At 46.2% G+C, this 21348-nt stretch overlaps 4 protein-coding genes across 4 annotated transcripts in view; 1 reads left to right on the top strand and 3 right to left on the bottom strand.

Annotated features, from left to right (window-relative positions):
* AFF4 (AF4/FMR2 family member 4) overlaps window positions 1-5257 on the top strand; it is a 43337-nt gene extending 38080 nt beyond the window's left edge. Inside the window, exons 19-22 of the mRNA XM_033072947.2 lie at window positions 191-284; window positions 973-1016; window positions 1812-2032; window positions 2571-5257. Of these exons, the coding sequence (XP_032928838.1) occupies window positions 191-284; window positions 973-1016; window positions 1812-2032; window positions 2571-2689 (478 nt within the window). The 3' untranslated portion in view covers window positions 2690-5257. The remainder of the gene's footprint in view (window positions 1-190; window positions 285-972; window positions 1017-1811; window positions 2033-2570) is intronic.
* Window positions 5258-8311: 3054 nt separating this feature from the next.
* LEAP2 (liver enriched antimicrobial peptide 2) lies at window positions 8312-12266 on the bottom strand. The gene is made up of 3 exons (XM_033072948.1): window positions 10019-12266; window positions 9458-9597; window positions 8312-8509 (listed from the first exon to the last, which is right to left on the bottom strand). The coding sequence occupies exons 1-3, from the start codon at window positions 10073-10075 to the stop codon at window positions 8473-8475; spliced, it is 234 nt and encodes a 77-aa protein (XP_032928839.1). The 5' UTR covers window positions 10076-12266; the 3' UTR covers window positions 8312-8472.
* A 2226-nt stretch (window positions 12267-14492) lies between these two features.
* Window positions 14493-15949, bottom strand: LOC117003613 (cytochrome b-c1 complex subunit 8). Its single transcript, XM_033073623.2, has 2 exons — window positions 15719-15949; window positions 14493-14725 (listed from the first exon to the last, which is right to left on the bottom strand). Exons 1-2 carry the CDS (start codon window positions 15870-15872, stop codon window positions 14631-14633), a joined length of 249 nt encoding a protein of 82 aa, XP_032929514.1. The 5' UTR covers window positions 15873-15949; the 3' UTR covers window positions 14493-14630.
* Window positions 15950-18842: 2893 nt separating this feature from the next.
* Window positions 18843-21124, bottom strand: GDF9 (growth differentiation factor 9). Its single transcript, XM_033073622.1, has 2 exons — window positions 20747-21124; window positions 18843-19750 (listed from the first exon to the last, which is right to left on the bottom strand). The coding sequence occupies exons 1-2, from the start codon at window positions 21105-21107 to the stop codon at window positions 18843-18845; spliced, it is 1269 nt and encodes a 422-aa protein (XP_032929513.1). The 5' UTR covers window positions 21108-21124.
* Window positions 21125-21348: the final 224 nt, after the last annotated feature.

Genomic DNA, 21348 nt, shown 5'->3' with positions numbered 1-21348 from the left:
AGTTCCAACTTGAGGCACACAGAGCTCTTCCAGTTCCCTGCAGAATTTCAAGGTGGTTGTGGATTTTCTGGTTGAGTTACAATTGAGAGAGAGAACATCAAGACCACAGCTATTAGATTTTTGAAATTCACTGGGTTGAGATAAACCTGCCTTTAATTGTGACTGATTTAATTGTCCTGTCTTTGGGCAGCCTTCGGTGCCAAGCTCTGCTCTACCTGAGGCTCTTCAAACTGAAAAAGGAAAGTGCATTGAAATACTCAAAAACTCTGACTGAACATCTGAAGGTAATTGCATCTGGATTTTCTTAAAACATTAAAACCTGATGGTATGGAAGCTCTACATCACTCAAAGTTTTCAAATCCAATTTCAGACTGCTGCATGTGAACACCTGTTGAGAACTGGACTTGAAGTGTGTTAAAGCTGGGCAGAACTTTAATAACCAAACCCTGCTGGTCCTGGCATGACAACTGTTAATTCGATCTCCTTTAATAAATGTAGTAGGCTTCAAGGAGAAGGTTGTTTGCACTGGGATGTTGGCTGGGTTTGGGTAAATTGCCCATGAATTTATCTGAATTTCTGTGCAGCTGATTCTGAAGCTCTCAATGCTGAGAGGAAACAGGTTCATCACATGCCCAGTCTCTCAGATTCAGGATATCTTTAATTGTTCAATGCCAGTGATAACAGATTATTTCTATTAAAGAACTGAAAAAACAAAAATGTTCCCGTAAGAGACAATGGACTACTCTAATACTTGTTTGTTTTGCTAAAATAACCCCTTAATTTGTGTCAGAGCCATCAGTAAAAAAGGATATTTCTCTAAATTTCAGTTTTCTGTGATATGTTATTGAGAACATTACTTGAAAGTACAAGAAAAATAGACTTGTTTTAAAAGAACCAATTAAACAACCAGATAAAATACAACTAGTGAAAGAATAATCACAAATCAGGTGAAATGTCTTTTTCCCCACACAGAACTGCTACAATAATTCTCAAGCACCGTCACCTGGCATGGGAAGGTGAGTGGTGAAAGCTGTTACCTCTATTTCTCAATTTTTAGGATGTTTTCTCTATATCCTGTGTGCTGGGGGGCTCAGGAGCAGCTTTTGGGGTGGTTATTGGAAGGGTGTGGACTTTAATCCATTTTTTGTGTAATTTTCATGGTAGAGGGAGGTGCTGCAGCTCTGCAGGGTTTGTCTGGCTAAAAAAGGGGCAGTGTGCCACTAACCCACAAGTCATTTATCCCAGGGCGTTTTGGTGTTTAATTGAATGCATTTTCCCCAGACAAGAGCTTTATTAGTGCTGCAAGGCCAGAGGTTGCAAGCACTTGCAGGATTCTCTGTTCCATAGTTCAGCAATCACTTCTGCTCTTTTCAACCCAATAATGGAGCTTTGATAAATTATTCAATGAGTTTAAGGGGAGGCATTTCAAATTTCCATTGTGTTATCTGCAGTAATGTTATACAATGCAATATTCTGGCACTGGAGTTACCAGGTAGCTGTAATTTTTTTGTTCTTACTCTTTGGAGTTCATTTAAACAGTGAATTTAGGATTTTATTAATGCTGAGATGCTCAGGTTTGGTGATTAGGCTTTGTAAGCTAGAAGTAATTATTGGAGGATCCTCAGCAGTTCCCAGCTCGAGATTTTCATTTGCTGTAGGGCAAATCCTGATTTTTGGTGTGCGAAGTGGAAATGTTTTCCCATCCCACACCCCCAGTGTGGGCACATCTTAGGGGACACCTCAGAGCATGATGTGTCTAAAGCTGGTGCATTTCTGCCTTTCCAATTCCATCTCCCCCTCTGTGTGAGCAGCAAACCTGTTGGGATGCCATCTCCAGTGTCTCCAAAGCTGTCTCCAGGGAATTCAGGAAATTACTCTTCCGGGGCAGCCAACCCTTCAGGGAGCGGGTCCTCGGTGACGATCCCGCAGCGCATCCATCAGATGGCTGCCAGCTACGTCCAGGTCACCTCCAACTTCCTCTATGCCACTGAAATCTGGGAACAAGCAGAACAGCTCTCCAGAGAGCAGAAAGGTAAGGGCTGCTCTGAAACCTCCCTCACTGAAACCTGCAACACTCCCAGGCTTTGATTTTGTTGATGGGTGTTGGATTCTGTAAAATCAGGCAGGAAGTGACACTTGGGGTTGCAGGGATACCCCAGGCTGGGTGTTGCGGTTGTCAAGGTGATGTTGGAGTTGTGACATAAAATCTTTGTTGTGTTTCCTGTAAAATGTTGAGTGTAGGAGGAGGAACTTGGTGCACTTCCCTTTCTGAAAGTCTTTAGTGACGACTCCTTAAGGAAGTTCTTTAGTTACTTCCTTGTGGCAGTAGTTAACTTTTGGCAGTAGTTTAGTTATTTTCAACCAATGAAATGCAAGTTTTAGAGGAAAACCAGGAAGTCTGGGCATGGTTTGGTTGTTTCCAAGCAGACTTGTGCAGGAAGGAGCTTTCTCCTTGACTCCCCCATTCCCCCACCTCTCCTCCTTCCCTTTCTCCCCATCCCAGCGCTGATGCTGGGAGCTGGATGTGCTTGTCAGATGTGCTCCTTTAACCTGTGTTTGTGCTGTTTTAGAGTTCTTTGCTGAACTGGACAAGGTGATGGGGCCCCTGGTGTTTAACACGAGCATCATGACGGAGCTGGTGCGTTACACCCGGCAGGGCCTGCACTGGCTGCGCCTGGACGCCAAGTGAGGAGCCCGGCCCAGCCCAGCCCATTCTTCAGCTGCCTCTGATTCCTCTCCACAACACTGTGTCATGTCAATAAGGAAGACTGCCATAACACATTGCTTAGTTGACACTAAGAGCAAGGAATGCTTTCCCATGTCTCCCATCCTCATTTGTGTTTTGTGTTTAACCCCCCCAAATCAGCTGGTTCATGGACTTCTCCAGTGTTCCCGGTTTAAGTTATTTAAATATTTGACAATTTGCTACATAAAAGTTGTAGTTTTGCTGATCTGTCATGGATAGATCATTGGAATTCCAGTCACAATACATGAATAGTCAGTCTAAATCCTATTTATTTTAATTTTTTTAATTTTAATTTTGAAAAGCCCCTTTTGGGGCTGGTTTTAGCTATTTCTTCTTCCCTGAATTTCCCCTTTTGAGTACTTAGAAATTAAACCTAGACACTTTATTTAAGTACTTTGTGAGCTTTGTTACTCTGTAATGTCTTGTGGTGGTAGAGCCTGTAAAAGGAACTAGGGTTGATAGGTTCTAACGAGTAGGGACACCATATTTCTCATGCCTAATGCCTATGAGTCGACTAATAAATGACAACTACAGATTTATTATTGCAGAATTTGTACTAAATAGAAAAGTTCCAGATATTCTTCTACGTATTGAGATACTTCATTTAAATGAATTATAAAGAAATTTATATGGAAAAATATTTAGCTGGATCTGCCTTGGATTGTTTCCAAGGCAGCTTCAAGCCATGGATTAACACTATAACAATCACAAAACATTACAGTAATTTGCATTTAATGTAACGTCCAGGCGATGGTGTAGGAATGACCTTCAGTGCGATGGGTGCGATGCAAACAGGAAAGGCTTTGGAAAAGGACAATCTCCTGCTTTTTTTGCATCTCTTCATTTCAAATCCCTTCTGTTTCCGTGCTTGTCACTTTTTGACAGTTATGAAATTGGGGAACTTGCTGGTTCCAAACCCAAGAGTAGCTCAGTTCCTACCAGAACCGTCATTTGCATCTTTTCCATTGACTGAGAAACCAGGAATCTCGAGTAGAACTCTAGGTCCATTTTGTCCTCTTAGGGTCTGCTGGGTGATGGACACTACAGGCTGGCAGTGCAGCAGCCAGCGTGGGGTGGGAGCAGAGCTGCTGCTGCAGGGAGCTCTGTTCTGTGCAGCATGGATGGCAAACTTGGCTTTACCCCCTGCTAACGAAGGTCCCGTTCATGTCACGAAACGTCCGCTCCCGAGGGGGCTGCTGGGTGCCACGGAGCTGGAGCTGCAGTGGCCCTCTCTGAGTGCAAACCAAAGTACCTTTCCACGTGAGGTGCTTGTCTGAGTTAAAGGTTTCAAATGCTACTGCTTTCAGTATTGCTTAGTGCCCCCAACATGTCTGGTGTGCCTTATGCCTTACTTTTAGATGAAGATTTTATGAACTGTTTACAAGATGTTTTACAGCAGGACCAGGTATACTGTATGCAGTGGTCTTCTGCAGTACTTGGGTAAAATTCCATTTCCTTTTTCAAAGTCCCGGTGTCTGTCACACAAACTGACTCATCGTGGTGGTCTCCTTCCCCAGAGTCCAACTCTGAATCCTTTGGAGTGAGATTGTGGAATGCTGCTTTGTTTTCTCTCCCATTGAACCCTTTATTCTGTACCAGATATGAACGTGCATGTTCAGGAAAATTATTGCACTAAATTTTTTGTGTAGGTGTAGTTAAGTGCCAAAATCACGGCAACCTCGAGAGAAGGAATAGAATTCTACGCTCCTTAGTACTGCAGTATGTCCTATGGGCTTTAAGAGTTTAGAAGTTTTGCAAATTAGTAACCTACTACAAGGTAGCTGCATCTTCGTAGAGCTTCCTTTGCGTCCCAGCGTGTTTTGTACTTCCAGAAAAGCTTTGCTACGTCCGGATTGCTAACGGGGAACAGACCTGGGGCTCTCCCTGACTCCATCTCCAGGTCTGTCGGAGCATCCTTTTTATGGAATCACTGTGCAAGGTCACCTTTCTGTTAGTCTGTGCTGTTGGAGACAGAACTCTGTACCCTCAAACTCCCCGCCGTGGGCATGGGACACTGTCAGCTGTGTTTCCTTTCCTCCTCTGAAGTGCCTCGCACACCTCTGACGCTGAGAAATCCCTTGGTAGAAGTTGCATTCGTGGGTGGGTTTGTGTGTAGTGCTGCACTAGCCAGCGTGGCTGTTCTTGGCTTGCTCCTTTGTGCACAGTCACCATTGCTGTCAGCAGGAATGGTGTCATCTCGGGGAATTTTTTTTCCTTAACTAGAGTCCCACAAATACCTTTTGGTGTCACGCGAAATCGGCCTCTAAACGCATCGCTTATCCCTAGAGCAGTGGATCCTAGAAATTGGCTTCAAACAACCAGAAGGCTTTTTTTGCATCGTGTCAAAATGTGGACCTGAGCTGGTTGGAAGTGTCCCAGCTGAAGGGTAAGCTCCATGGGGGCAGATCCTGTGGAGTGTCCCAGGTGTTGTGTCCGTGCGGGGGATCCGCAGGGGGCTCGGGGATGGGCAGGAAATGCCTTGTGCAGCTGGGGCTGGTGCAAACAGGTCAGTTCAAACCTCACAATTCCAAAAGCATATCTTAATTTGGGATTGACCCTTGTTTCCAAGAGGAAAGTTCTGTACTTGAGCAGATTTTATAGCCAAAAAAGAAAAAAAGAAAAAAAAGCAAATACGTCCTAGGCTTCCATCCCTCTGCCAAAAGTAGGAGGGCTCTGTCCCTGTCCTTGGCAGCTCCCAGCACCACAGGGGGAGTGCAGGTCACAGGAGTGACTGAGGAGGGGCTCCCCAGTCCTGGCTTCCCAAATGATTCCCTGGATAGGGAATGTGTATCAATGCATATCAAGGCTGTAATTTTAATTCCCTTGCTGATCATGGCCCCAGTTGGTGAATCTTACAAATGGCTCAATCAGACTAGGCTTGCTCAGCTATCTGTGCTGTTTGACTTTGCTCTCAGACTTGCAGGTTCCAGGTGATAAAGGTGCAAACCATTTATAATTCCAAACAAATCTTCAGGACACCAGAGTAAACCAGCCCAAGAGTTTTGTTTTGATTTGAATCTCAGCCATAAAGCAGAGCAGACGGACGGCTCTCCTTGGCTTCGATGGCAGTATGCAATTTGTATTGTATGTGTCTTTTAATATATATGTATATATATATGACTCAGTCTGTCCAAAGTATATGTTATACTTGTTTTTAGATTATGGTGCAACTGACTATATTGATATATTATTTATTGAGTGCTGAGTCACCATCTTATTGGTGATAAATATTGCATATTATCCAGGAGTGCAATGTATATTCCTTTAGATTGCTGAGGCTTGATTGCTGTGGTAACAAAAAAATGCCCTGAAATGTATTTATGAATGGCCCCAACACACAGAGAGTCAGAATTTATGGGAATGATGTAGCACTTGCCTGGGGCAAGTAAAATAAAGCCGTAGGCAGAGAATTATGGAGTTTGCCCAAAAGGCAAACTGCTGAAAAGTGAGAGAAACTACCTTTGCTGTATTTAATGTCATTTTCTGAACAGATCTTTGCTGTCACTGCAGTGTTTCCATTGAGGCAGATCCACAAGGGCCTGAGCAAGTCAAGTTTGAATTACCCATTGGGGAGTAAACAACTTCCAAATTCTTCCTTTCCCGACAAATCCTTGGGTCAGGGTCGAAACTTCTCCCTGCCATGTGTCAGTGTTCTGGAAAACCCCTGTTCCAGTGAGCAACGAGGTCAGTGCTGGCCATCCCGAGGGACAGAGAGGAGCCCCAGCCTTGCTGCCACCCCCCAGAGATGCTGAGTGTTCCAGGAGGGCTTCCCAGGCACGAGGTGTCCCTGGGGATCCTGGGGGTCCGTGGTGGCCCTGGGGAGGGGAGGGCAGCGCTGCTCCCGGGCCAGGCTCAGCCCTGGGTGTGCTCTGGCAGCAATTCCAGCTGCTGGGGGCTCTTGGGGGCTGTGCCCATCCCCAGGGAGCTGGGCTGTTGTGAGATCTGGGCTGTTGTGAGATCTGGGTTTTTGTGAGATCTGGGCTCTTTTGGGGCTGGGCTGTTGTGAGATCTGGGCTGTTTTGGGGCTGGGCTGTTGTGGGGCTCTGCCTCCCCTGCTTTTGTTCCACCTGGGAGCTGAATTCTCACTGTGCCCATCCCAGACTCCATCCCTGGCCCAGGGCACGGCTCCTGGCGCTGCCTTGGCATTCCACATCCCAAACTCTACTCCAAGGACCAGGCATGACTTTCCAAGCACAGTTCCTGACATTTGTATCTGGTCCCCCTTTTAAATTGTTTTAAAAAAAAATTTTGTATATGGAGGATAAAGTGCTTATATATTTATTAAAAATCCTTTATCTTATTTGAAATTATTATTTGGTGAAGAAGGGGTTTTTCTTTTGGGGGAGGGCTGGGGAGGGGAGGTAACTTTTAACCTGTCACTTATAAATGAAGCCCTGATTAATCCTACAGGAAGGTACTATTAGTAACTAATGGGATGTCTCTGTTTTATGCTTTGTACATGACAAGTCCATGTGTTACATTTTGTTTTCTATCAAAAGATTTGGGCATCTGTCTTCAACCAAAACCAGAAAAAAAAAGAAACAAACTGTGATTTTATTTGTTGCAATACATTTGAAATTTCAAAGGGTACTTTGGGGCTCAAAATTAGGATTTCTAAGTCAGTATGTGCATTTCACGTAATAAAGCTGTTAATGGTGAGCAAAGTATTATATACTAACTAGATTTTTTCCACATCTGTATAGTATATTCTATGTATTTTGTGGTATTGAGATTATAGAAAGTTTAGTGTCTGAAACATGCGTTTAATGTGTATTTTTAAACAAATTTATGGCAATTAAAATATTTGGAGAAAAGGGTATCACATTTCAATTTGTAAAGATCTTTTTAACTACTGTGTCATTAAAATGCTTTGTACAATGCAAAACTGTAACTGGAGAAACTAAGTTTAATAAATATCAAATAGATTTTCTGTATTAAACTTCCAATCCCTTGTGCTTGTATCTGTTTTGTGGGGCCTTCTGTGAAACAAAAGTAGCATCCAGTCCATGTGTTGATATATTTTCTTTTTTGTCTTTCAGCCTCCAAGTCAACATCCAACACATCAAAACATCATTTTGATCAATTCATTTTAAGACAGGATATAAGGTCAGTGGCAAAAGTCAGTCTAGGACATGTATTTAAGTAAATTTGATTAGAAGTAATTAAAAGTAAATAGTTCTCATTCCACTTATCTCTGGATATATTTGGGATATTGGAATTGTATTATCAGTATTATCAGTTTGGTTCCCTCTTTCCAACAGGCCTTTATCTGAGGGCTGATAAGAGCTGGGCTGGGGGGAGATGGGGCCTGATCTACTTTGTGCCCTCTCCAGGGGCCAGGATAAATGTCCAAAGTCTGGCTGGAGCTGAGCCCCAGCTCTGTGCTCACCACCCACTTTGCTCGAGATACAAGGAAAACCAAGCTGCTTTGCTGAATATATACTTTAATTCACACCTTCAAATAAATAATAGAAAGCATTACAAAAAAACCAAACGAGCAGGAGATGCAGAGCCCTTTTATTGAGCTTGGCCAGAGGCCTCCAGAGGCATGGCTGTGGCAGGAGATGCTCTCGAGCTCTTTGAAGTCCTTTTATCAGCACATGTGACAGAAATATTAAATACTCTGATTGCTGGAGGCCCTTGCAGCTCCTGAGCAGTCAATAAATACATCCCAAGTGTGTGGAGCATGTTCAGCAGTAACAGTGCAGGCTGTGCTTGGTGCCAGCTCACGCTGAGGCTGTGGAGAGCAGGCAGCGGTTTTTCCTGGGGAAAATAAAACCAAAACCATCATGGGGAAAATAGAAACAAAGCTATCACAAGGAAAATAAAAACAAAGCTATCACAAGGAAAATAAAAACAAAGCCATCACGAGGAAAATAAAAACAAAACCAGCCTGAGGCTCTGAGGGCTCAGCCAGGGCTCCCAGGTACATCTTTGTCAGCAGTGCTGGGTTCAGCACTCAGCTCAGCTCCCCTCAGCTGTTCATTTCTTGATTCATTTTTTGGTCTTTGCTTTCCATCACAATTCTAAACATAGCATTAACTTACTTGTCCTAATAATTTATAATATAAAATAAGCTTATTTATAACAATATTCATTAATAATAAGATATACTATATTCATTAATAAAAGGATATATTTATCCATTACTGCTATTTATATACAGTAGAAAATGACTTTTCTATCCTGTCTGAGTGCTGGTGTAAGTGTACAACAGGTGCCATACAAAATCACCTTTCAGTCATTAAGTAATAATTATAACTAATCAATTTATATGTAGTTGGACAATTTGCTCATGCCTAGTGAGAACTAAATAGTTTGATATTGTTGCAGAACTAAATTTTGATATCATAGCTGCTTTTTGAACTATGACCTAAAATAATCACCCAAAATTAATTTAGGGTAAGTTATTAATTAATACAGGCTTTTTCACTTTTCATTAGTACATGCTTTAAAGGAAAGGATTGATGGGAAGGTCTGTAAGTCACCTAAAGCTGTCTGGAGCCCTGTGTTCCCTTTGGCCAGCCAGGTTATTTGGGGTTGCAGTGAAAGGACTGGGGCTGGCACCCTGCACACCTGGACTCTGCTCTGTTTGTTCTGCTTACTAAAGCCTGACTCTGTTACCCCATCCCTATTCCTGGTATCTTTTTTTATGCACAGAGTGACCTCTGGATGCCATTTGGACGAGGCCAGGTGGGAATGCTGTGTTACCTGCAGAGCATGGTGAGGCACTCGCTGTTGTCCCTGCACGAGGCTCCGATGGGTCTCAGGGACACTCCTCTCCAGAAGGGCGTCATGCGCCGCTGCCGGGGGCTGCGGGCTGGGGACAGGGACAGGGACACGCCGTGGCTCTGCAACACAGCAGGGTGACCATCAGCACACGTGGCAGTGCAGCACTTCCTCCTTGTGCTGCTGAGCTCAGCAGTCTTCATTCGAAGGGAAGCGCTGGAAATCTTTCTGCTTTTCAGATCGCAGCACCCTCTGGGTAAAGCTTTGCTTGCAGCCCAACCCCAAAGAAATAGCTCCCAAAATTAGTGATGGTTTTAATCTTCTTGGGAGGGAAGGCAGAATTGCTGGCTGAGCTGTGGCTCAGAATAGCTCAGTATTCATTCAGCAGTAACTCTACATTTTTATGGTGCTGAATCCTCTAAAAAGCCCTGCTGTCACCTCTTAACTCCTGCCAGTTGTCCATCCAAATCATAACAGCTTTTCTGCACTGCCTGTCCTTTGAATCAGCCCTGTAAATAGTTTTGCAGTATGGTCTCAGTTTACCTGGCTGAGCAGCAGTGAGCAGAGCAGAAGGGCTGCCATCACTTTCCACCAGTGCATCTTCCCAGCAGGAGCTGTCACCTGGAGCAGCCGTGGGCGGAGGAGGCACAAAGAGTTCCAGTCAGGACTTCCCAGGCTTGCAGCTACATTTTTATAGACTTCATTCTCTTATCATTGCATCAGCTGCCAGTTATTACAGGGCCAAAGTTCGCTTTGGAGCAAGAGAGAATTGCTAAGTCTACATGTGCTGCAGTGATCTGGTTCAAGGCCTATCTCAAGCTAATGATTTACTCCCCTTCCACTTGTACTTTGTCTGGTCAGTTGTGCTGACCCCTTGTGCCAACTGTTCCGTTTTTTTAAAGCCCTCCTAAGATGTTACCAGAACTCCATGGTCTATTTGTAAGCAAAAGTGGGGCTGGCCCAAGTTATTATGGTCAAGATCAAAAGCTTAATTTAGCTTCAGTGGCTGAGTTTGCCAAGCAGGGGTAAGGGTTGTCTTGCCAAGCTGATTCGGAGCAGACAATTGTGCTTTTGATTTGTTTCTCGCTCTTGGTAATGAAAGAACCGTAAGGAAGTTGCTTAACCTTTATTTCCAGGCACACAGTGCTCAAAAAGCAGGTGTAACACTTTCCAGCTGGGTTTGGGAATGTACAATGTGTGATAACTCACAGAGCTCTTCCCCCAGCAAGCCAAAGGTGTCAAAGATAATCATCTCGAGGTCAATAATGGAAGAGGCTGCTCAGGGCTTGTCTGGAGCTGCTCCTTGTGCAGACTGTGGTTTCTCTGGATGAGCCATCTCTGCCCCCAAACTGTGTCACTCACCATCAGGCTCCCAAAAATGCCAGCAGCTCCCGTGGGGGTGGAGAGGCTCTGTCATTGAGAGGAAGTTTCAGTTTTTCCATTGTGGAGTGAGATTGCAGCAGCAGAGGAGTGTGAGCAGAGCTGGTGCCTCTCATCTCTGCCCTCTGCTTACACAGTGTGCTTGTCCCATGTTTGTGTCTCATGGCTCCTCACCTGTGGGACCCTGTGGATCTCCTTGGATGGGGCTTGGAGCAGCCTGGGCTGGTGAAGGTGGGGGGAACTGCAGGAGCTTTAAGGGCCTTTCCAACCCAAATCATGCTGTGCTGCTCTCTGCCTCCCACATCTGCCCCACATCTGTCAGGTCAAGACATCTGAGATTGCAGTGACCTTGCAGCTTGTGTCAGGTTTTGGAACAGGTTTTAATTCAAGCAAATACTTTATAAAATAGTAAGTGTATAAAGAACTGTGTTTTGGCTAAATTGTAAATGCAGATCTGGATGTCACAGGGTCTGTTTCTTTGATTGCTTAATATGAAGGCACAAGTGCCAGCGTGGAGTGCAAGTGACTTAGATAATGCTGTGATGTCAGATGATTAGCCCTTAGCCCAAATTTCACTGGGATGAAAAGAAAAACCTTCCCAGCAGAGGCTACCACCACTTTTTGATAATTCCCATCCTAGGATGGTTCTTACATACCTTCCTCTACCCTATTTGTTTTGCTTCTCTGAATCTTAAGAAGGGAATCTTAAAGAAGGAAGGAAATGGAACAGGAAATCATGGAGCTAAGTAGCTGAACTTAAAAAGTTAATTTATATTTGGCTGGGAATTTGTCAGTTGTTTTTCCCATGGACTCCTTTCTTTTCATGCATCTGAGTTTTGATTTCTGCCATTTCCATCAGGCACTAGTGTAGAACATAAAGGAGGACAAGGCAGCAGCAGGAGCCCTGACTTCTTCCATAAAGCACCAGGTTTGGAAGAGCAGCAGAGCCCTCTGTAAGTCACTGTCTCAGTTTATTTGGCTGGGGAAGGCTGGTACTCTGTGATGGTTTATATTTATTTATATCTATATCAGAATTGTTGTCTGTCCTTCTGGGTCACTAATAGCATTAGACTGTCCCTGTCAGGCAGCAAACTGCTCTGTGCAAGAAACTGGGGGGGAAAAAAAGAGTATAACTGAGCTGGTCCTTTCCATGGCCTCAATTCCCACAGGCTGGTAAGACACCACAGCAGGGATGTGAGAAAAAAACACAAAATGTTGCTCTGTTGCTGCTTCTAATAATTGCCCAAAGGAGAACAGAAATAAACGAGTGAAAACTTTTCAAGCACCTTGTTTAGATTCTGCAATGCCCATGGGTCAAACTGCCACTGCCACAGGTCAGGCAGCAGCCATCCCAGTTTGGAATGGGGCTTGGATCAGAGATGGAGGCTGGCACGGCAGGGTTGGGATGGCAGGGAAGGTTTGGGATGGGTGAACACAGTCACAGGATTGCAGAGAAGGTTTGGGATGGCTGGGCACGGTGACAGGATGGCAGGGCAGGGGTTGGGATGGCAGGGAAGGATTGGGATGGATGGGCACAGTCACAGGATGGCAGGGCAGGGTTGGGATGGCAGGGAAGGTTTGGGATGGGTGAGCACGGTGACAGGATGGTAGGGCAGGTTTGGGATGGCAGAGCAGGGTTGGGATGGCAGGGCAGGGTAGCAACAGCTGCAGGTGGAGCAGCTCAGCACTGCCCCTGTCCCTGTTCCTGTCCTGTCCCTCCGTGCTGACCCCGCAGGGCTGACCCTGCCCGGGGCCGGCGTGGCCGCGGTGCCGCTGCCCCTCTGTTTGCCCCTCTGTTTGCCCCTCTGTTTGCCCCTCTGTTTGCCCCTCTGTTTGCCTTAGTCTGGCCCCTGGGCCAGGCACAGTTCAGCTGTCTGAGCAGGAGCAGGGACCGTGAGAGCCCCGGGACACGAGGGACAGCACACAGGGACTGAGCTGCCAAGGCAGAGTCCCCTGGGGCTGTCACTGAGCCCACCCTGCCCTGCCTGCCCTGTGAGCAGGACACCAGGTTCTGGATGGAACATCTCAGGGAGAGGGGCTTGAATGCAGGCACACAGTGACACACAAGGGAATGGCTTCAAGCTGCCAGAGGGCAGGGTTAGATGGGATGTTGGGAAGGAATTGTTCCCTCTGAGGCCCTGGCACACTTTCCCAGAGAAGCTGTGGCTGCCCCTGGATCCCTGGCAGTGTCCAGGGCCAGGCTGGACTCGGCTTGGAGCAGCCTGGGACAGTGGGCGGTGTCCCTGCCATGGCAGGGTGGCACTGGGTGGGCTTTGAGGTCTCTTCTGGATAAATCTCCCTTTATACATCTCTGCCAGCTCTCAGCCACAGCATCCAGCTCCCCACTTGCTTAAGCTGCCTAGAAAATAGCAGTGACCCAAAATGCAGCTAAGCACAGAATATTTTTGGCACAACTTGGGAGCACTGCCTGACTGATTTTATTGCCACTTTCATTGCCTCCAACCTCAGGCTGGGCTTGGAGGAAACACAAGAGGCTGAGCTCAGTCTCGTGTGCTCTGAGCCCCAAAATCCTCCAGCACTGAGCTATAAAAATTGCATAAGCCCAGCTTCCTGAAGTGAGAGCCTGAGCATCATTGTCTTCCTGACAGCCCAGCCCTGAGCACCCTGAGGGAAACTCACACAGGGAAACGTCATTCCTGCCCTGCAGATAAGATAAACCCCCAGGACAGCTCCAGGAATAGCACAGCAGCAACACCAACGTGTTGCTCTGCATGGATGGGAGCTGGAGGCAGTCAGTGGAACACTGGGAGGAAAAAATTAGGATAAAGGAACCAGCCACGTGTTCTGAGCTTCCAACAGTGAAGGTGTTTCTATACTCAGAGACACAGGGTGAATTTGTCACATATTTAAGCAACTTTATTACCAGCAGCTGATTTTTTAATCATCTTCAGGCCTTAAATAGTCTTGCTTATCCTGGCAGTTTTCAAGAAGGTTCTAATGCAGCCTCTTACCACTCTCCAGATATCAGAATGCAATCACTCAATTAACATTTGTATAACTAGGTAATTAGAATGACAGGATCAGAGAACAGCCCAGGTTGGAAGGGACCTTGGCAGATCAGCTGGTGCAGGTTGATTTTGTGGGAAGGGAGCCCAGAGGAGGTTACCTGGCACCCTGTCCAGCCACCTCCTGAAACCCCCAGGCTGTTCCAGGGACTGATTGTTCTCAGTGGAAAAAATTTCTTTGTTACACAGAGGTGAAACCTCTCCTGGTGCAGCCTGTACCTGTTCCCCTGCTGCCTGGGCTCCCATGAAGAGCGAGCCTCTGGCCAGGGGTCAGGGTCCACCCCAAATCCCAAGCCACCAGCCAGCCCATCCAGCTGAAATCGATTCCAAACCAGGGAGTGTTTGTATTTCACAGATCTCAAGGCTGGAGGAAAAGCAGCAGCCAATGATGGGAAAAATAAAGGGGACAAGGAACAATTTCAAACCAGCGCTTGCTGCGCTTTATATTGAGGAATATTTCAACAGGAATTATGGAGGCTGGAAGTGCTCTAAGATAAAAACATCCGAGCACATGGAACTTCAGCCTGATTATCTGCCTGTACAGAGAGAACCAGACAAGGGATTTGATGCTCCTCACCTCAAACAGCTCAAGACACGGATTTCACACAGAGTCATGGGGCAAAGTTACAGTTTATTATCCAAAGCTTATCTCCCTGCTAATCCCCTCTGGCCATGGGAACAAGCACAGAGAGCCCCAGGGAGCTCCAGAGCCTCGTGGTCACTGCCTGTGGTCACTGCTGTGCTCCTGGTCACTGCTCGTGCTCGTAGTCAGCCGGGTTTTTCCTCTTGAGCCGCTCGAACTCCTGCGTCCCCCAGGAATAAATGAGGTAACCGATGGCCAAGGCTGGCAGGGACAGAGAACAGGCACGGTCAGGGGACAGCAGGTAGAGGGGACACTGCCAGAAAGGGACACTGGAATGAGGGGACACTGCCAGAAAGGGACACTCTTCATTAAAGGGACAGTGGAAAGAGAGGACACTGCTATAAAGGGACACTGGAATGAGGGGACACTCTAGAAAGGGACACTCTCCAATAAAGGGACAGGGGAACGAGGGGACAGTGCTATGAAGGGACACTCTCCATTAAAGGGACAGTGGAAAGAGGGGACACTGCCAGAAAGGGACACTGGAATGAGGGGACACTCTAGAAAGGGACACTCTCCATTAAAGGGACAGCAGATAGAGGGGACACTGCTAGAAAGGGACACTCTCCATTAAAGGGACAGTGGAACAAGGGGACACTACTATGAAGGGACACACTCCATTAAAGGGACAGTGGAATGAGGGGACACTGCCAGAAAGGGACACTCTCCAATAAAGGGACAGTGGAACAAGGGGACACTGCTATGAAGGGACACCCTCCATTAAAAGGGACAGGGGAAAGAGGGGACACTGCCAGAAAGGGACACTCTCCATCAAAGGGACACTGGAACGAGGGGACACTGCTATGAAGGGACACTCTCCATTAAAGGGACAGTGGAATGAGGGGACACTGCTCTAAGGGGATAATGCAGTGAGGGGACATTACAGCACCGGGACTTTCACAGTAAGGTCACATTCACAATCAAGTGGCACACGATGCAGTGAGGGGACACCTACAGAAGGACGCTGCAGGGAAGGGACACTGGAATAAGGCGATTTCACAACACGGAGACGCTGGGAGAAGGGGATTTCACAATATGGGAACACCTAAGTGAGGGGACACTGCACCGCGAGCAGCAGGAACCTCCTGCGACAAAACAACACCCACACCCACCCTGCAATGTTCCCCTCCCCAAACTTACACTACACGCTACAAAGAGGCTACAAAAAAAGAGGGGATTCCCCCCTGTACTCACGCGGCACCACCTTCAGCACCTGCGAGGCGAAGCGGCGGCCCACATTGGGGATGCCGTGGGACACGATGTTGGGGAAGGCTTGCTGCTCGAAGGGAGACAGGCTGTAGCTGATGACATGGCGCACCCGCGCCAGGTTCCCGAAGTGCTTGCCCATGGTCACCGCGGTGTCCCCTCGGTCACCGCGCGATGGCCGCCGCCCGCCCCGGAACCGCCTCAGCGACGCCTTCCGGGGCACGCGAGCGGCGCTTTCCGCTTGTAATTAATGGTAAATACAATTAAGTGTGTGTGTGATAAATTGCAGTTATGCTAAAGTGTGTTTTAACAGGCGGTTTGTAATTAGCGATGTGCGCCATAAACGGGCCCTGCTCTGAGGGGAGGGGGGGGCGCGGGGCGCCATGATGGGGGGGGCGGCGCCTCAGGGCGGGAAACGCGACAAAAATAAATAATGGAGAAAAAAAAAATAAAAAACCACTTTTGTGTGGCGATTGTGGGTTCCGATGAAATTAAATAATGGAGAAAAAAAATCCTGATTTTGTGGGGTTCCGATGAAATTAAATAATGGAGGAAAAAGTCCCAATTTTGTGTGGCGATTGTGGGGTTCCGATGAAACTAAATAATGGAGAAAAAAATGCCAGTTTTGTGTGGTGATTGTGGGGTTCTGATGAAAATAAATAATGAAAAAATCCACTTTTGTGTGGCGATTGTGGGGTTCTGATGAAAAAAATAAATAATGATCTGAGGAAAAACCCCACTTCTGTGTGGTGATTGTGGTGTTCCGATGAAAATAAATAATGAAAAAATCCCAGTTTTGTGTGGTGATTGTGGGGTTGCAATGAACAGCAGAAGTGTCTACAGCAGAGAATTGTGGATTTATGGAAGAGTTTGCACTGGAAAAGGTTTTTAAAGGTTAAATATCCACCACACCCCCTCCTGCAATGAGTATAAACAATATTTGAATTATTATTAGAATATATGGGACATCTGCCACATAACTGAAATTACTATTAGACTGTATTAGATAGCTTCAATATTACTGGAATTATTAATAGAGTATTATAACTATTAGACTCTATTAGACATATTCCATATTATTCAAATTATAGAATATATTCAACATCAAACTTATTCAAATTATTATTAGAATATATTAGAGGTCTTCAACATTATTGCAATTATAGTTAGAAGATACAGTATTATATTCTAATATCAGCCTCAACATTAATGGATAAGTATTAGAATTACTATACCATAATTAATCATCTTCCACTAATTGAAATTATAAGATATTAAAATTGTTAGGCATATTTAACATTATTAGAATTATCATTAGAATAGATGAGAAAGGTTAGAACATTAGACATTTTCACCATTATTTGAATTATAGTAGAGTTATTAGACACTTTCAACCTTATCTGGATTATTATTATATACTAGACATATTTGCCATTATTTAAACTAATATTACAATATATTAGATTTGTTTGAATGTGTTAAACATCTTCAGCATTATTATTAGACTATATTAGATAAGTTCAACATTATTGGAATTATTACAGTATATTACACATATTTAATATATTGCTATTTGAATTACTAGACTATATTAAAGACAATCCCCATTAATGGAATATTGGAATATATTAGGATTATTGGACTACATTAGACATTTCACCACAATTAGAAGGATTTGTCTAAGGAAACAATTCCCTTTATTCCCTTCTCTGGCAGGTGAGCAGAGCCAAATTCCCAGAGTTTGAAGGGAGGAGCAGCAGTGATGCAATCCAGCCTCAGTGCTGGCACCAGGAGGGTTCCATGTGACACCAAGACTCTGCTTTGAGCTTTTGATGCTAAACTCTGTAATTTCAGCAGTCAGAGACTGAAACCTGGAGCAGGATCCTCACTGCTAGGGCAGGTCTGTGGCTGCTGCACCTCCAGGAGCCCTCCAGGACACCTCCACAGTGACAGTGACAGCACAGAGCAGCCCCCAGGAGCAGCCCCCAGGAGCAGCCCCTGCCTCTGAAACTGCTCAGGATCTGAGGTAGGGGCTGGTGAGTGGCTGAGTGCACAAAGTTACAGCATTGGTTTATTAATCCATTTACAAGTCAGTGTTAAAGGTTGTTCTGAACAAGTTTTACAAGATAGTGCTGCTGCACGGCTTTTAATTAACAAACAAACACACAAACAAGAAAAATCCCTACTAAAGCTGAGAGGTGTTGTGTATGAACCCCAAAAGTCTAGGAGGAGAAAATAAATCATAATAAATCAATTGCAGTAAAAGTTTGGTGTGAAAGCATTTAGAGAGAGGCACCGTTACCTACAGTTTCATTGTGAGAGGAAACAGAGCTGTGGCCCCACATTCCAGAATATTGAACAGCATTTACATGAACACATTTAAAGCTTTTAGAAGCCATTTTTGAGGATTCAACTTTTTAAACAATTCTTCCTACTTTACAAGCAGTAGCACAGTGGCTCCAGTGGACAGTCCTCACCTCACTGACAGCTGCTCCTTGTTCTTGAATCAAAGGAAGCCTCACCTGATGCCAATTGTTACCAAAATAGTGCTTAAGTGTTCACAAATTACTCTTAAATTCTTACCCTTCTTTTAGCTGAGAAAGCCCAAAGAGTGCAACAGAAGAAAAGTAAAAAAACAACCTACAGAAATGTGAGGAAGGGTTTTGTCATCCTGCTTGGAAGAGCTGGGATGTGGTAGGGAAAGAGAATGAAAAAGAAGAAATAATTCTAGCATTAAAGATTTGCTTCTCTTCCTAGTTCATTGCTGGAGATGCCACACCCAAGGTTTCTGTAGAGGCAGAGTAGCAGGCACTGCATGTCAGGGGATGTGTGATAACCATTTATTTCTCTCTTTTTTAAATCTGTAATAAAGCAGCTTAAAAATAGACATTTAGTAGTTGAAACCTTCCCCCCATTTTAAATGCAAAATCCTCCCGATAAAAAGACACTATTTACATTTAATTACACGTTCTAGAAAGGCTGAGTGAGTACAAAAATCAGTGCTCTGATGTGAACCCCTGTGTTTAAATCCCACCTCACAGTTACAGCAGTGCTGCTGGAGTGGATTGTAGCGACAAATACAAAAATCAGATGTGGGGGCGCAGAGTCCGCGCTAGCGGCAGGTGCAGCGCGTGGCGATCATGTCCTCGTACTCCTTGTAGGCGATGGAGCCGTCGGGCTCGACGGTGAGCACGCTGAGCGGGCTGTAGGCCGCGGGCACGCACGAAGGCCGCGGCACGGCGGGGTCCAGGCGCTCGTAGATGAGGGTCTGCACCATGGTGTGCACCGGCGAGCCGTAGCGCTGGCCCAGCGCGCGGGGACAGTCGCCCCGGCAGAACTGCGGGCTGTACCTGTGCGGGGCGATGATCCAGCGGTCCCAGCGCAGCTGGCTGAAGCTCAGGCGGAAATTGTGCAGCTTGCACTCGTGCTGGGGGAATGTGAGCTGCCTCAGGTGCTCGCTCAGGTTGTGGGGTGAAGGGGCTGGGGTGGCTTTGGGGCTCTCGTTCCTTCTCTGGCGAGAGGCCCTTTTACCCTGGGGGGTGCCTTGTCCTCTGCTGCCGCTTTTCCTGCCGTGCCCCAGCGAGCTCCCCCGGTGATAAGCTTGCTCGCTGGTGTCATTGAGATACAGCAGAAGGGAAGGGGGAACCAGTGTCACGTTGACAGCCTTCTCCAGTGTCGTGCTCCCTTGTGGGTCACCCATCACACAAGTGAAGTTCAGAGCCATGTGCACGTTCCTCCTGTTCGCAGCAATCAGAGGCTGGAGGAAAGAAGTCACATCCATTTCCACCCATTTGCGTTTCCTAACGTCAAAGTGCAGGCTAAAAGCTAGAGAGTGGGAAATGCTGGGACAAACTTGGCTGGAAGAATCACGTTCCTTAAGGGATAAATGGCATATGCAGGTAATGGAAGTGGAGATGGGAACAGATGTGTCAAAGGAATAGAGCAAGACAGACTTGAGTAAGTGCTCCAGAGCAGTAACACGATCCAAGTTGAAGAGTAAATCCACCGAGTGAACATCTCCTAGGAAAGGAAACAGATTCCTGAAGTGTTAGTGTGTCTTATTTCTCCACGTAGACATAAATACTGTTGCAGTAGATTAGTAAAAATTATTCAGCAGCAGAAGAAAACAATTTAGATGCCCTTCCGTACGTATACAACATGAAATTTCTACTTTGGTCAGGAACATAAGAGTTAAAAATTAAGAAAATAAAACAAACCAAAGAAACTCCCTGATTTTAACAATTATTAGGATTAATTTCTTTAAAAGAGCCAGCGCAGGAGGAAGTTAGCTGTTGTCTCTTTAGTGCTGGTATGCAGTAACAGGAACTGAACACTCCAGAGGATACAAACCATGAACTCCACCTCAAAGGGCTGTTCCTGTGCAGCAGAGCAATGCTTGTGTTTATCTGTCCTTCTAGTGACAAATGTGAACTCAGGTCACCTCAGCAGGATTAACAGCCAATGACTTCTAGGTGGGGTTATGATCAGCTCACGTTTAAGAAAGCCATGGAAGCACCATAAGTTACAGGGTGCCTCGCCATCCCAGCTCTGAGCCTGATTTCCAAATAATTCTACTCTTCCCTTCAGGTTTTGCTCATGATTCTTCTCTAGCAAGCACACCAGGCAAGGAGAGGAGTCTCTGGCAGTTTGGTAAAGTCTTGTACCAGTGCTGTGGTTTTTTGAAAAAAACCAGCACCAAGATAGGCTGTAGAAGGAAATGTGCTGCCCATTATACCTCAACACTTTTCTTATTTCGCTTAGATCTGCTTGTGGCTTTTTCTGACTCATGAGGAGATGAGTCAGCCCCGAACATCAGCATGTACATAGCACTTGCGGTGTTCCCCAGCCTGTGAAGTCGGTGCCTAATGCCATTCAAGGAGAAGCAGGCTATGAAAAAACTCCCACAGTTTAGGAGAAGAGCCTCGAGGACTAAAATAGCAGCAGCTCTAAAGAAAGGCGGTATTTTTATCTCTGTGCCAGCACACAGAAAGCCTGAGCTCCCCAGCCCAGACGTACCTGTCCCCAGGTGGCCGTGCCCGCACTCCCAGCCCGGGCTGAAGAGCCGCACCGTGTTATAGAGGCGGCCCCGGCGCGCCTTGGGGATGCCGTCCCTGCCGGCAGACAGCCTGTACAGCCTCTTCATGTACCGGAGCGCCCTGGAGTCCGGCTGCAGCCGCGGCACCTCGCCCTGCCAGCCCCGGGAGCCGTGCAGCACCTTGAGCAGGGGAGGCAGGACCCTGCTTTGGGACAGCACCGCGCCCAGCGGGCTGGCAGCATCCTCAGGGGCTGCCAAAAACCCGGGGGGATCCACAGAGCCACCAGACAGCCAGGACAAACAGCAGCACAAACACACACAAATCCTCCAAGTGCTCGCCATGCTCTCGAGGGCTGCAGGTGAAGAGAAAAAAAATACAAAACTTCCCTCAAGTATTCAAGGAAAAACAAGAATGCCTGAACCCCATCCCTTATATAGGTTGCCGCTGTGGAATGTGAGGGAGGTTTCTTTGTGATTAGAAAGCAAAGAGAAAGATCTGCAGCTGGCCCCTGAAACCACAGATTCGTTGCAGTTGGGCTAACTTGGCCCTGAAAGCTTTTTATAAAGAGATGCTAATTGTGAA

The sequence above is a fragment of the Catharus ustulatus genome, chromosome 15 (assembly GCF_009819885.2).
Source record: "Catharus ustulatus isolate bCatUst1 chromosome 15, bCatUst1.pri.v2, whole genome shotgun sequence".
NCBI lineage: Eukaryota > Metazoa > Chordata > Aves > Passeriformes > Turdidae > Catharus > Catharus ustulatus.
Note: the sequence above shows the minus strand (reverse complement) of the source record. Positions and strands in the feature narration are given on the sequence as shown.